The 15,806-nt window shown below is 43.6% G+C and overlaps 1 protein-coding gene across 2 annotated transcripts; it reads left to right on the top strand.

The window, feature by feature from the left end:
• The first annotated feature begins 1,029 nt into the window (after positions 1–1,029).
• LOC133446608 (uncharacterized) lies at positions 1,030–14,765 on the top strand. 2 transcript variants are annotated; one of them, XM_061724680.1, is made up of 8 exons: positions 1,030–1,267; positions 3,215–3,333; positions 4,732–4,792; positions 5,705–5,772; positions 8,893–8,995; positions 9,923–10,041; positions 12,548–12,690; positions 14,161–14,765. In XM_061724680.1, the coding sequence occupies exons 1-8, from the start codon at positions 1,207–1,209 to the stop codon at positions 14,267–14,269; spliced, it is 783 nt and encodes a 260-aa protein (XP_061580664.1). In that variant the 5' UTR covers positions 1,030–1,206; the 3' UTR covers positions 14,270–14,765. The 2 variants fall into 2 exon arrangements, with proteins under 2 accessions (XP_061580664.1, XP_061580663.1); XM_061724679.1 differs by having other exon boundaries at positions 12,545–12,690.
• Positions 14,766–15,806: the final 1,041 nt, after the last annotated feature.

The following is a 15,806-nucleotide window of genomic DNA, read 5'->3' as shown; positions in this document are numbered from 1 at the left end:
ACCCTAAACCGACTAATCGACCTCCACGTCCCTGATCTGGTCGTCCTGCTGGAGCAGATCCGTCTCTCACCACTATGGCAAGTCGTTTTAATATTTAACAGCTAGACTGGATATGTGTTTCAGATATCCACAATTCAATTATTCCTAGTCAAAAAGAGAATTTCAGATACAATTTCATTCTTCCTGTCCACAGTCTCAGATATCAACATCATTCAAGTGTTTGGTGTTTCTAATCACAGATATCTACAATTCAGTTACAGAAATCTGCAATGTGAATTACAGATTTCTGCAACTGAATTACGACTAGCTGTAATTCCAGTTTCAGATTTCTACAGTTTAATTCTGACTAGTAATAATTCCAGTTCAAGATATCTTTAAATCCCCTCAATTCAACATTTCTACATCCTCCTTTCTAGATATCTTAAATGAAGTTTTGACTAATCAGAACCAAGTTGTAGAAATCTAGAACTGGAATTACGGGTAGTTATAATTTAATTGTAGATATCTATAATCAAGTTATAGATATCTTGTAATTAATTTTAATTAGAGACATCTCAAATTGGAGATATCTCTAACTTCCGTTCTGCCTAGTGAAAATGTAATTACAGATATCTAGAATTAGAGTTCTGATTAGTCACAATGACGTTACGACCAGTTGAAATGCAGTTGTAGAAATCTGTAATGTGAATTCTGGAAAATCAAACATTAAATGTTAAAATAGCTTGCAATAAACCAGGTGATACTGGTCTCCATGGTGACGTCATGATTAAGGTGGGCTCCATCATGACGTCATGGTGAAGCAGCTGGTCTCCATCATGACGTCATGGTGACGCGGCCTGCGGCTGGAGGGGCGTGGTCACGGCGGGGCCGCGCGCCGGTGTTGATTCTCCCGCATCTCCACGCGCCGTCCCGGGCAGGAGGTGCGGGTTCGAGTCCCGGAGAACCAGACCAGAACCAGAGTCCCGGAGAACCAGCAGAGTCCCAGCAGAGACCCGGTATCAAGACCCGCATCCAGGAACCAGAGACCCGGATCAGGACCCGCATCCCTGCAGGATCCAGACTTCATCCAGACACCTGCCGGAGCTCCGTCTTCCTGGGGATTTAATCCAGAAAAGAAGAAGAATAAAGGAGAATAAAGGAGGATAAAGGAGGATAAAGGAGGATAGAGGAGAATAAAGCAGAATAAAGGAGCAGATTCGGAGCAGGATGGCAGCGATCGTGTCGGAGCCGCTCTGCCGCCCCCTGGTTTACAGAGACGGACTGAGAGGTGAGAGACCAGAACCAGAACCAGACCTAACCCTAACCCCCGAGAACCAGACCTGAACCAGACCTGAACCAGACCTGACATCAACCCAGACCCCAGAAACCAGTCCCAGCAGGGGGGGGGGATGCTGGGACTGGTTTCTGGGGGTCTGGGTTTTTTTGTTTTTTTGTTTGAAATTCTTTATTCAGTCTCATCACACAAACATTATCAACACAAACATTATGAAACATTACATTTTCTCCCACTAGGTGAGTTTTTACCTCCATTGTTTATATAATAATTGCTCGGGGGTTTATGTTTATGTTTATGTTTATGTTTATGTTTATGTTCTGGATCTCTGTAAAGCGTCTAGAGACAACTATGTTGTATTGATGCTATATAAATAAAATTGAATTGAATTATCCATGCCAAAATAAGCTATCCAGAATTCTTTCAATATAAAACAAATATACTCTAGTCCCAGTTAGAACCAGGTTCCTGTACCAGTGTCTCCTCTAGTCCCAGTTAGAAAGAAGTTGAAATTTTGAGGAAAAAAGTTGAAATTTAATGAAAAAGTAAAAATTTTGAGAAAAAAGTCAAAATGTCAAGAAAATAGTTGAGAAAAAAGTTGAAATTTTGATGAAAAAATTGAAATTTAGAGAAAAAAGTTGAAATTTGGATGAAAAAGTCAAAATTTTGAGAAAAAAGTCAAGAAAAAAGTTGAAATTTTGAGAAAAAGGTTGAGAGAAAAATTGAAATTTAGAGAACAAAGTTGAAATTTGGATGAAAAAGTCAAAATTTAGAAAAAAAAGTCGTGAAAAAAGTTGAAATGTCGAAAACGCACGAAAGAACGAACGCACGAAAAAACGCACGTTCTAACGCTAGTCCCAGTTAGAACCAGGTTCCTGTGTTTCTGGTTCCAGTAAGAACTGGTTCTTCTCTCTGGTTCCAGTAAGAACTGGTTCTTGTCTCTGGTTCCAGTAAGAACTGGTTCTTGTCTCTGGTTCCAGTAAGAACTGGTTCCTGTGTTTCTGGTTCCAGTAAGAACTGGTTCTTCTCTCTGGTTCCAGTAAGAACTGGTTCCTGTGTTTCTGGTTCCAGTAAGAACTGGTTCTTCTCTCTGGTTCCAGTAAGAACTGGTTCTTGTCTCTGGTTCCAGTAAGAACTGGTTCTTCTCTCTGGTTCCAGTAAGAACTGGTTCTTCTCTCTGGTTCCAGTAAGAACTGGTTCTTGTCTCTGGTTCCAGTAAGAACTGGTTCTTGTCTCTGGTTCCAGTAAGAACTGGTTCTTGTCTCTGGTTCCAGTAAGAACTGGTTCTTGTCTCTGGTTCCAGTAAGAACTGGTTCTTCTCTCTGGTTCCAGTAAGAACTGGTTCTTCTCTCTGGTTCCAGTAAGAACTGGTTCTTGTCTCTGGTTCCAGTAAGAACTGGTTCTTGTCTCTGGTTCCAGTAAGAACTGGTTCTTGTCTCTGGTTCCAGTAAGAACTGGTTCTTCTCTCTGGTTCCAGTAAGAACTGGTTCTTCTCTCTGGTTCCAGTAAGAACTGGTTCTTCTCTCTGGTTCCAGTAAGAACTGGTTCTTCTCTCTGGTTCCAGTAAGAACTGGTTCTTCTCTCTGGTTCCAGTAAGAACTGGTTCTTGTCTCTGGTTCCAGTAAGAACTGGTTCTTGTCTCTGGTTCCAGTAAGAACTGGTTCTTCTCTCTGGTTCCAGTAAGAACTGGTTCTTCTCTCTGGTTCCAGTAAGAACTGGTTCTTCTCTCTGGTTCCAGTAAGAACTGGTTCTTCTCTCTGGTTCCAGTAAGAACTGGTTCTTCTCTCTGGTTCCAGTAAGAACTGGTTCTTCTCTCTGGTTCCAGTAAGAACTGGTTCTTGTCTCTGGTTCCAGTAAGAACTGGTTCTTGTCTCTGGTTCCAGTAAGAACTGGTTCTTCTCTCTGGTTCCAGTAAGAACTGGTTCTTCTCTCTGGTTCCAGTAGAACTGCAGGTCCGGCGGCCGCTGGTTCCGGTCCGGTTCAGTCCAGAACAGGTCGGTCTGGAGATGCTGGTTCTGTGTGGACAGTTGGACCTTCTGATCCGGGCCCAGAGTCAGCAGGTGAGTTACCGTAGCAACGCTGCCATCCCATAATAGTCAGGTGGTTACCGTAGCAACCATCCCATAATAGTCAGGTGGTTACCGTAGCAACGCTGCATCCCATAATAGTCAGGTGGTTACCGTAGCAACGCTGCCATCCCATAATAGTCAGGTGGTTACCGTAGCAACGCTGCCATGACCCTAACCATCCCATAATAGTCAGGTGATTACCGTAGCAACGTGCCTGATAGCAGAACGCCCGCCCTCCAAATCTACATTTAGATACTCTAGGAACTACGAGTAAACCTGCACTCTGAGAACGGAGAGCTCTGCCAGGAACATAAGGCACTATCAGGTCTTGTAAATAATGCGGAGCTAAGCCGTTTTGGGCTTTATACGCAAGTAATAAAATTTTAAATTGGATTCTGAATTTTACGGGTAACCAATGGAGCGACGCTAACACTGGAGAGACGTTTCTTATATTATATATATATTACTATACTATATAGACTATATATATATATATTCTTATTCGCCATCCAGTGTTTTCATTTTAAGTAAACATTAAGAAATTTAAAAAAAAGGAAAAGAAAGAAAAAAAAACTACAAAGAACTCTATACATCTATACATGTATACATCTATAATATACATCTATACATGTATACATCTATAATATACATCTATAATATACATCTATAATATACATCTATAATATACTTCTATACATGTATACATCTGTAATATACATCTATAATATACATCTATAATATACATCTATAATATACATCTATAATATACATCTATAATATACATCTATAATATACTTCTATACATGTATACATCTGTAATATACATCTGTAATATACATCTATAATATACATCTATAATATACATCTATAATATACATCTATAATATACATCTATAATATACATCTATAATATACATCTATAATATACATCTATAATATACATCTATAATATACATCTATTATATTAATATTACTTTTGTCAGTGTGAAGTTGTTTCAGAGAGGGGGTTTCTTTCTTTAATGGAGCTTGTACATGTGAAGCTAAAATAAAGAGTAAAGTAACGTAAACAAACAATTAAGAAAATAGATTAAAAGATACATTTAATTAAAATCAATAAAAAATACAATAGAAATAAAAAATGGTACATATCTGTATATAAACAGAGAGGAAGCTGATGTTTGTTCCAGATGTTTCCAGATGTTTCCAGATGTTCCAGAGGTTCCTGTTATCGACAGATTCACTTCATTCCTAGTTTGATTTGTTGCACTTTTTCCAGAGTTTTTCCAGAGTTATTTGTATGTTTGGTGTATAAATGTGGTGTATAAATGTGATGTTTGGTGTATAAATGTGATGTTTGGTGTATAAATGTGATGTTTGGTGTGTGTTCAGTTCCAGGAGCAGTTAGGACGGGGGTGTAGTCCAGAGGAGTCGGACGGCTTCCAGACTCAAGGTACCGATCACTAAGGCCCAATCTCAATAGAGATAGGCGTAGGTTACGTAACCTACGGCATAGCTTACGGCGTAGCTTACGTAGCCTACGGCGTAGCTTACGTAGCCTACGGCATAGCTTACGGCGTAGCTTACGTAGCCTACGGCGTAGCTTACGTAGCCTACGGCGTAACCTAACAGCCTTTACTCCAGCGCGATTTTCGCGAACAACGGACAAAAAAGGAATTATGTACATTCACTGAGTGAATATTATGAAAGTAAAATATATATTTCTCGCTAGAAATGTAATCAAAACGCATTTTTATGCAGAAACTAACTCAAAATATTGATTTTATTCACTAAAAAATAAAAAAATGTCCACCATGGTTTTTTTTTGGATTCAGTCCGCAAATGACGACGAAAAGCATTCTGGGAAATTTTGATACCCCCTCGCTCGCGAAGTCAGCATCTGAAATCCCTCTATTTGAAGGGGTTATTCTCAGCCCCTCGCCCTCGTTTTGCCCCCTCCCCCTAGGGTTAGGGTTAGGGTTAGGGTTAGGTGGAAAGAGGAATTGGAACCACTACCTTCACGGGAACAAGCAAAATTTAGGGGGAGTGAAGAAAACGGGGGGAGAATTGGGACGCAGCCTTACACATGGAAGGTTAAGGGTTACACATGAGTCCAAACATCTGTTAGTTGTATAATTAAGGGTTTCCACCAGTAATACTGTAAACATGACAGGAATAAATGCTAAGCTACATCAGGGACAGACAGCATAAAGATGAATTCTAAGAAAGGGAACAAGCCTTTATACGTGTTTGTCGAGGTTTGAATGTGTTGTATCTGAGCTTTAAAGGGAGTTTTACTCCTGTATCTGTGTGTGTTGGTTCCAGGATCAGATTCTTGACTCCTGTATCTGTCTGTTGGTTCCAGGATCAGAGATTCTGGACCAGATGCTGCAGTGTCTGGAACATCTGCCCAAGCCCATGCCACAGCTGGAGGTGACGATTCTCCCCGTACCGTCTACAGGAAACAGGAAAACCTCAGCACTTGCTTTATGTAGAGCCTTATAAACCCTTATAAACCCTTATTAACCCTTATAAACCCTTATAAACCCTTATTAACCCTTATTAACCCTTATAAACCCTTATTAACCCTTATTAACCCTTATTAACCCTTATAAACCCTTATAAACCCTTATAAACCCTTATTAACCCTTATAAACCCTTATAAACCCTTATTAACCCTTATAAACCCTTATTAACCCTTATTAACCCTTATTAACCCTTATAAACCCTTATAAACCCTTATTAACCCTTATTAACCCTTATAAACCCTCATAGACCCTTATTAACCCTTATTAACCCTTATAAACCCTTATTAACCCTTATTAACCCTTATAAACCCTTATTAACCCTTATTAACCCTTATAAACCCTTATTAACCCTTATTAACCCTTATTAACCCTTATAAACCCTCATAGACCCTTATTAACCCTTATTAACCCTTATAAACCCTTATTAACCCTTATTAACCCTTATAAACCCTTATTAACCCTTATAAACCCTTATAAACCCTTATTAACCCTTATTAACCCTTATTAACCCTTATAAACCCTCATAGACCCTTATTAACCCTTATTAACCCGTATAAACCCTTATAAACCCTTATTAACCCTTATAAACCCTTATTAACCCTTATTAACCCTTATAAACCCTTATTAACCCTTATTAACCCTTATAAACCCTTATTAACCCTCATAAACCCTTATTAACCCTTATTAACCCTTATTAACCCCTTATTAACCCCTTATTAACCCTTATAAACCCTTATTAACCCTTATTAACCCTTATAAACCCTTATTAACCCTTATAAACCCTTATAAACCCTTATTAACCCTCACAAACCCTTATTAACCCTTATTAACCCTTATTAACCCTTATAAACCCTTATTAACCCTTATAAACCCTTATTAACCCTTATAAACCCTTATAAACCCTTATTAACCCTCATAAACCCTTATTAACCCTTATTAACCCTTATTAACCCCTTATTAACCCCTTATTAACCCTTATTAACCCTTATAAACCCTTATTAACCCTTATTAACCCTTATTAACCCTTATTAACCCTTATAAACCCTTATAAACCCTTATTAACCCTTATTAACCCTTATTAACCCTTATAAACCCTTATTAACCCTTATAAACCCTTATTAACCCTTATAAACCCTCATAAACCCCTATTAACCCTTATAAACCCTTATTAACCCTTATTAACCCTTATTAACCCTTATAAACCCTTATTAACCCTTATAAACCCTTATTAACCCTTATTAACCCCTTATTAACCCTCATAAACCCTTACTAACCCTTATAAACCCTCATAAACCCCTATTAACCCTTATAAACCCTTATAAACCCTTATAAACCCTTATAAACCCTTATTAACCCTTATTAACCCCTTATTAACCCTTATTAACCCTTATTAACCCCTTATTAACCCTTATTAACCCTTATTAACCCTTATAAACCCTTATAAACCCTTATAAACCCTCATGAACCCTTATTAACCCTTATAAACCCTCATAAACCCTTACTAACCCTTATTAACCCTTATAAACCCTTATAAACCCTTATAAACCCTTATTAACCCTTATTAACCCTTATTAACCCCTTATTAACCCCTTATTAACCCCTTATTAACCCTTATTAACCCCTTATTAACCCTTATTAACCCTTATAAACCCTTATAAACCCTCATAAACCCTTACCAACCCTTATAAACCCTTACTAACCCTTATTAACCCTTATAAACCCTTATTAACCCTTATTAACCCCTTATTAACCCTTATTAACCCTTATTAACCCCTTATTAACCCTTATTAACCCTTATTAACCCTTATTAACCCTTATAAACCCTGGCGAGGTGCTGAGGCTCGGATTAATGACCCAGGCCTGAGCGAAGGCCCTCAGTTCCTCAGAGGGTCCATCCATCCATCAGCGCCTTGCAGGGTTAAAGGACTGGTAGAAATGTGGCTAACAGACCTGCTATTAGCGCCTCGGCAGGGTTAGGCCCCGTTTCCACGGAGCAAAAACGGAGGCGTTTTCATGCGTTTTGGCCGTTGGTTTACAGGAAAACGAAGCTCAAAGCCCCCAAAAACGATAATTTCTGAAAACTCCGGCCAAAGTGGAGATTTTCAAAAACTCCGTTTTCACGTTTGCGTCTAAACAGAGGAAAACGGAGGAAAACGGAGGAAAACGGAGGAAAACGGAGATAAACGGAAATTTAAGCTTCAGAACGTCACATTATGCACCAGAAACGTCACCAGCGTCATGAGTGCGACCTGTGTTTACAATTAGTTTGGCCACCGTCAATATTTTCTTGTATTTTACCTGTTTTATATTCTATATAAAAGACTCTCGTTCCGTCTTGGAAGTAAAGCCTGAATTATGGTCCCACGTTAAATCGATGCAGAGCCTACGGCGTAGGGTACGCGGCGATGCGAGCCGTACGGTGTGCGTACCGCGTACCCTACGCCGTAGCTCTGCGTTGGTGTAACGCGGAACCATAAATCAGCCTTAACTGGAAGTTACACGTGTCATTTGTTGATGTTTTTTCCAGGATTCTGATTGGCTAGCATGACGTTAACAGCGTATTTATGCGGGTCCGTGTAAACGAAGATATTTTGAAAACGTAGAGGGGAAAATATCAGTTTTTGTAAATACCCGGCTACGTGTAAACGTGGCCTTAAACTCGTCTATGTCGCTACCAGAGCTGTAGATGTGGCTACCAGACTGGTCTATGTGGCTACCAGACTGGTCTATGTGGCTACCAGACTGGTCTATGTGGCTACCAGATTCGTCTATGTGGCTACCAGACTGGTCTATGTGGCTACCAGACTGGTCTATGTGGCTACCAGACTCGTCTATGTGGCTACCAGACTGGTCTATGTGGCTACCAGACTGGTCTATGTGGCTACCAGATTCGTCTATGTGGCTACCAGACTGGTCTATGTGGCTACCAGATTCGTCTATGTGGCTACCAGACTCGTCTATGTGGCTAGCAGACTGGTCTATGTGGCTACCAGAGCTGCTGTCAGACCCACCTTCTCCTCCCCAGGACTACCTGGACACCGTGGGCCTGTCGGCCATGTTCCCCCGGGTGGAGGTGTTTCTGATCCAAGGCAGCCCGGTGGACATGCTGGAGACGCCCCCCATGGACGGTGAGTGGACATGCTGGAGACGCCCCCCATGGACGGTAGGTGGACATGCTGGAGACGCCCCCCATGGACGGTAGGTGGACATGCTGGAGACGCCCCCCATGGACGGTGAGTGGACATGCTGGAGACGCCCCCCATGGACGGTGAGTGGACATGCTGGAGACGCCCCCCATGGACGGTGAGTGGACATGCTGGAGACGCCCCCCATGGACGGTGAGTGGACATGCTGGAGACGCCCCCCATGGACGGTAGGTGGACATGCTGGAGACGCCCCCCATGGACGGTAGGTGGACATGCTGGAGACGCCCCCCATGGACGGTGAGTGGACATGCTGGAGACGCCCCCCATGGACGGTGAGTGGACATGCTGGAGACGCCCCCCATGGACGGTAGGTGGACATGCTGGAGACGCCCCCCATGGACGGTGAGTGGACATGCTGGAGACGCCCCCCATGGACGGTGAGTGGACATGCTGGAGACACCCCCCATGGACGGTGAGTGGACATGCTGGAGACGCCCCCCATGGACGGTGAGTGGACATGCTGGAGACACCCCCCATGGACGGTGAGTGGACATGCTGGAGACGCCCCCCATGGACGGTGAGTGGACATGGAGACACCCCCCATGGACGGTGAGTGGACATGCTGGAGACGCCCCCCATGGACGGTGAGTGGACATGGAGACACCCCCCATGGACGGTGAGACACGTCCTCGTCCCACTGAAACATCTCAGTCCTGTTAATGGAACTACCTTAAACTGGAGTATAAAACAGAGCCGTGTATCGGTGGTGCTGCCTCACATCTGGACCTGCAGGACTTCTCTGGAAATGTTAATCATTTATATGAATCACCTTGTGTAACTGGCTTCTCTTTCTGTTCTTTATTTGGGAATAAAGACATGAACTAACGTGAGTCCCCGTCTGTGTTGCAGAATACCTGGTCCACGTGTCCAGACTGAACCAGCTGCTGGCGCTGAGTCAGCAGCTGGACGAGGACGTCCAACATCTGGGGAGTCACAAGTACATCCCTCACCAGCTGTCAGTCATCTACGTAAGAGAGGAACCCTAACCCTTAACCCCTAACCCCTAACCCTAACCCCTAACCCCTAACCCCTAACCCCTAACCCTTAACCCCTAACCCCTAACCCCTAACCCTAACCCTAACCCCTAACCCGGTACAGTTCTGATCCAGGTCCACAGATGTCCTGGGAAGGGGAGGGCCAGTGGGGGAAAGAGCGTCTTGTTTTTATTCCACCAGGGAGATTGTGACTGGAGCAGCGAGCCAAGCTGCTCTGTCAAGGTCAGATTATAGAATCAACAATTGTATGAAAGGAAACATCCAGACTCCAGTAATTTTTCGTCTGCCTTCAGTCTCTGGTTCATCAATGGCGACTCCAAACAGACAAATTTGTGGTCAATTCCCACCAAGCCGAGCTTCCAACTTCTCCAAGGTCTTATCCATCTTGCCAATGAGCTCAAAGACGCCGCCAGCCTGCGATTCCGTTCAAAAATCGTATCCAGCTTGCGGCTCTGCTCCCCCAACGTTAAAGTCTGAGTGTTGGTAGCAGAGCTGATCCCTTTAGCCACGTCCAGCAGCTCTGAAAGGGCCAGAACAGCTGTCGATGACTTACGCGTTTGTCGATATACCAGGAATCCACCAGCTCCAAACAGCAGAAATCCTGTTATCATTAATCCAATTATGAAGCATCTTCAACGTCCTCGACAGACAGAATCAACAGACACGTGATCCTCCAATGTTTCCATGAGTCCATCATGTTTCCGGCAAAAAATGTCCCATCGGGGCAGGAGGGCTCCCTTACCCCCTGACTTCTCGTCGCAAACATTTGGTTAATTGTGCTGAGAGACCAGTTAACCAATACCATGATTGTAGAGTTTGGGAGGAGTGAAAAGGAGAGACTCTGAAGACGAGACAGGACAAAAGCAGCAGCAGGGCAGATAGGGAGGGAGAGGAGCAGAAAAGCGTCACCGAGAGCTGGAAGAAGATTTATGAAGTGATTAGTCTCCTCCTGGTCTTGGTTTCTCTGTGTTTATAAGAACTTCCTGAACTCAAAAGACCAGGATTCCTTGTGAACAGGACATGAGCAGAAAACACATTCCTGTTCCTTCTGACGGGGAAATCCTGTTAGGCTAAACATGACCGAATATTCAGTTGATAAGGAGGAACCCAGGGGAATAATCGGGTTTTTAAAAACCGGAATATGAGCAAATTCGGGTTATTCAAAGGGATTATTGGTGTTTACATGGCCGTGTAACCGGGTTATTGATCATATTCCGGTTATAAAAGGTTATTGATGCTGGAAACTTAGTCAGTGGTGAACAGACCTCAGTCTAAAGGTGGTGTCTCTCTGGTGGACATGTCCTCAGCAGTGTTGTGCTAGTTACTGAAAAATAGTAACTAGTTACCGTTACTAGTTACTTCATTAAAAAAGTAACTCAGTTAGTAACTCAGTTACTTAGACCAAAAAGTAATGCATTACTATGAAAAGTAACTATTGAGTTACTTTAAATAAAAACATTATTTTAATTGCTCCCATTAATCCCCTCTAGTCTTCATTTCAGCAGGTTCTGTATGGATTTACATTGTGCATCGTGTTCTGCATTCTAAACAGTCTCCCCGCTTCTTCACTTCCTGTGTCAATAACGTTGGTTGCTTAGCAACAAGCTGAGAACGACCAATAGAGCTTCAGCAGCAGCTCAGGAGCGGGACTCTTTGGTGAATCGTTCATTACAGTCTCAGATATAATCCATGGTGTCGGTTTATAAGAATCTTTTTGCCCAGAATGAAAAAAAAGCGACAAAACGATCTATAACTATTTTCTTCTCTGGTAAAAACACACCTGCACCGCGGCTTTAGGAGAAAAAGACGCTACAGAGTCGGGATGCAGCGGCTCAGAAGAGCAGTGGAATACGTGCTGATCTCCGCAATTTGAAGCTTTTTTAATTGTAAAAAGAATTTCACTTACCACAGGTTCTTTTTGGAACGTAACCGGTGCGAAAAACGAGGGATTACTGTAATGACAATATCTCCACGTTGCAAAACTCGCCGTCTCTCGGCTCTCCATGACCGTGGTGAAGTTAGTTTTATGTTGGATATTCGACAGACATTCGCTCTGGGGGCATTTCTGTCCAATATCCAACGAATATTCAACGTAAAACTAACTTCACCGCCGTCTCGCCATGACCGTCATGTTTTTGAACGCACACACACATACACACTACATTTCCTCCAGTCTCCGCATGCGGGGAAAAAAGGCTTCACTGTATCCAGAAATAACGGAGTTACGCACCTTTGGTAACGGTAACTGTGTTACTGAATTTAAAAAGTAATGCGTTAGAGTATTAGTTACCGCAAAACTAACAGCGTTACTGTAACGCGTTACTAAATAACGCGTTAGTCCCAACACTGGTCCTCAGGTTTGTGGTGTCTCTCTGGGGGACATGTCCTGAGGTTTGTGGTGTCTCTGGGGGACATGTCCTGAGGTTTGTGGTGTCTCTGGTGGACATGTCCTCAGGTTTGTGGTGTCTCTCTGCAGCAGGTCCTCAGCTCCTTCAGGGGCGTCCAGGTCCTCTCAGACGTCCGGAGGGACATCGAGCTGAACTTCAGGCAGGTGAAGCAGCACCTGGTGGTGGAGGACGGACGGAGACACGAGCCCCAGCTGGCGGCGCAGTATCTCAGCTGGTGAGACGTTTTATATTCATCTTTAGTTTAGTTTATTCAGGGGGGGAGGGGGGGGGGGGGGGGGGGTGCAGGCAGGTGGAAGCAGCAGCAGGATGACCGGGGATGGGAGGGACCGGGACCGCAGGCCAGCACGCAGCTCCTGAAGGTCCGGCCTGCAAACATGCACAAAAGAGAAAAAAGGGGGTCCGGCACAAGAAACTACAGGAACGATGGACGAAAATGATAGCTATGACATATTTATAATAAATAAAAATGGAAATGGAGAAGAGAGGAAGGGAAGAGGAGAGGAGAAGAAGGGTGAGACGCACCGCCCCCTTTATCCTGTTTTATTATCTCATTGTTTTATCTCAATGTTATATTTAAATGTTTTAGTCGTTATTTATGGTCTATTTTTAGACCATAAATTTTATTACATTCTATTGTTACATTCTATTGTTTTATTCTGTCAGTTTCTAATTTCTTGCTCTTTAGACCTACTCTTAGGATTTTATGTTATACTTCTATACTTTTTTAGTGTGTATTTTAACTTCATAGCTCATCTATTACCTTACCTATGTATTCTATATTAATACGTTTTATGTTTGTGTTTTGTTTTTATGTAAAGCACTTTGTGCTGTATTTTTATGCATGAAAAGTGCTATATAAATGAAATTGAATATTATTAGGGCCCGAGCACTGACAGTGCTTGGGCCCTAATGTATCTGTAGGAATTGTTCTCGTTTTCTTTCTTCCGACGAAATGAGGGCCTTTTTTCCCCTAAACGTGCCCCAAAAGTCACCAAATTTTGCACCAAGCCAGGCCTGGTGAAAAATTTGATATTTATGGTTTGTATTAATGGGCGTGGCCTAACGGCTCAACAGCGCCCCCTTGAAAACTTTGTGACTCAAGCCCCATAATACGGTTTGACGTACATGCACGAAAATCGGTACACACCTGTATCATGTCACAACTTAAAGAAAAGTCTCTTGGCGCCATGGCCGAAACCCAACAGGAAGTCTGCTTTTTTGAATTAATTTTGCCATTCCTTCGGCAGTTAATACGGCCCGAACCGTAACGTGCACCCAGGTGTGTTATACATCAAAATGTGCGTCTTCATCTTGCGACTACGCGCATTACTTTTCTCTTTCAAAAGTGTTACCGTGGTGACGCTAGACGCCAAAAAGCGCGCCTCTTCATCTGATTGGTCCATATGTGATAGTTCCTACTTCCTACCAACTTTTGAATGGTTTGACATAAAGAGTCATGGTGGTGTCATCGGACTCGGTTTTGAGTCCTTCACCTTTATTGGTGAAAATTGCATGTGCAAGGGCCCGTTTATCCATTCATCGCTGCTGCAGCTTTAACTATTATTATTATACAAATAAAGTTTGATTTGGATCCAGGCTGCAGCTGTCTCCCTCTAACCCCCCCATGTCCTCTGTCCTCTGTCTCTGTCCTCTGTCCTCTGTCCTCCCTCCTCCGTCCCGGCAGGATGCTGCAGGTCACCGGGGGTTTGACGTCGCTGGTTCTGTCGATGCCGGAGGAGTTGACGGACGACCTGCACCCGGCGCTCGCCTTCATGTCCCAGTTCCTGTCCTGATGGACGTCCCACTTCCTGTCCTGATGGACGTCCCACTTCCTGTCCTGATGGACGTCCCACTTCCTGTCCTGACGGACGTCCCACTTCCTGTCCTGATGGACGTCCCACTTCCTGTCCTGATGGACGTCCCACTTCCTGTTGCCCCGATACCATTTTTTTCACACCGAGTACGAGTACGAGTATTTTAATGTGTGGCTCAACATCTCCCCCTAGCGGCGCTAACCAGTAACTACAACAACAATTAAGTATCGGTGCCTGGTATCGGAGAATTTTTGCGAGTACGAGTTTATCAGAATCAGAATCAAGTTTATTAGTTCAGCTTAGAAAAACTGTTTTTGACTTCGGATACACCGGCGGCGACACGATGGTATTGTGCGCCTGTTTTCCAAAAGGTAACACTGGGATAGGAGGGGGGGAGAAACAAAAATACATCTTCACACTTAGTATATACACAGTATTAAGGTGCAAAAAAAAACACCTCAGCAGCACACAGATCAACAGACATCAAAACAACATACACAAACAAAACAACATCATAGCTTATGGGTATGGGGGGTGGGCAAGTCGGGGGGGGATCCTGGCACAGTTCATCCAAGTGAGGGCCGCGGCAGCTGGCGCTCAAACCCGACGGCCGTGTCAGGGGGGCTGATAAGAGGAGGAGCCAGGGAAGGCGTTGAAGATGTGTGGTTATCAGTAAGTGTGTGTGTGGTTATCAGTGAGTGTGTGTGTGTGTGTGCGGTAAGTCTGTGAAAACTTCGCTCGGAGCTGCTCTCAGCCAATGTCCTTGATCTTATCAGACGGCTCGGTCAGTTCTGTAAACAAGTCCACGGATGTTTTGTCGTGGGAGAGGGGAGGGTTAACTGGGGGGCAGAGTCATCTTGTTTACATTCCTCCAGGGAGATTGTGACCGGAGAGGCCTGCCAAGCCGCTCCGTCAAGGGCAAATTAAAGAATCAACTATTTCTTGAAAGCAGGCAGACTCCAGTAATTTTCCGTCTGCCTTTAGTCTCTGGTACATCAATGGCGACTCAATGGCAATCAGACGAATTTGTGATCACTTCCCGCCAAGCCGAGCTTCCAACTTCTCCAAGGTGTTGTCAATCTTGCCAATGAGCTCAAAGACCGCCGCTAACCTGCGATTCTGTTCGAGAATCGCATCTAGCTTACGGCCCTGCTCTCCCAGCGTCAGAGTCTGAGCATTGGTCGCCTTGCTTGATCCTTCAGCCACGTCCGGCAGCTCTGAAAGAGCCAAAACAGCTGTCAACGTATTACGCGTTTGTCCATACACAAGTAATCCCCCCGGTCCGATCAAGAGGATGATCAGGAGAAATCCTGCTATCATAAATCCAATTATGAAGGCGTCTTCAACGTCCTCGACAGACAGAATTTTGAGACACAAAGGCTTCCAGTTTTTGTAAGAATCCTGGTTCTGGTCCTGGTTCTGGTTCTGGGTGGGGGGTCTTCATTAACAACCACTGTCTTTCCTAATCTTTCTTGTGTCTCTGGTCGTCCCTGAGCTCCGTCTGTCTGGGTGAACA

This window comes from Cololabis saira, chromosome 6 (genome assembly GCF_033807715.1).
Source record: "Cololabis saira isolate AMF1-May2022 chromosome 6, fColSai1.1, whole genome shotgun sequence".
Classification (NCBI taxonomy): domain Eukaryota; kingdom Metazoa; phylum Chordata; class Actinopteri; order Beloniformes; family Belonidae; genus Cololabis; species Cololabis saira.
This window is presented reverse-complemented; position numbering and strand designations above follow the sequence as displayed.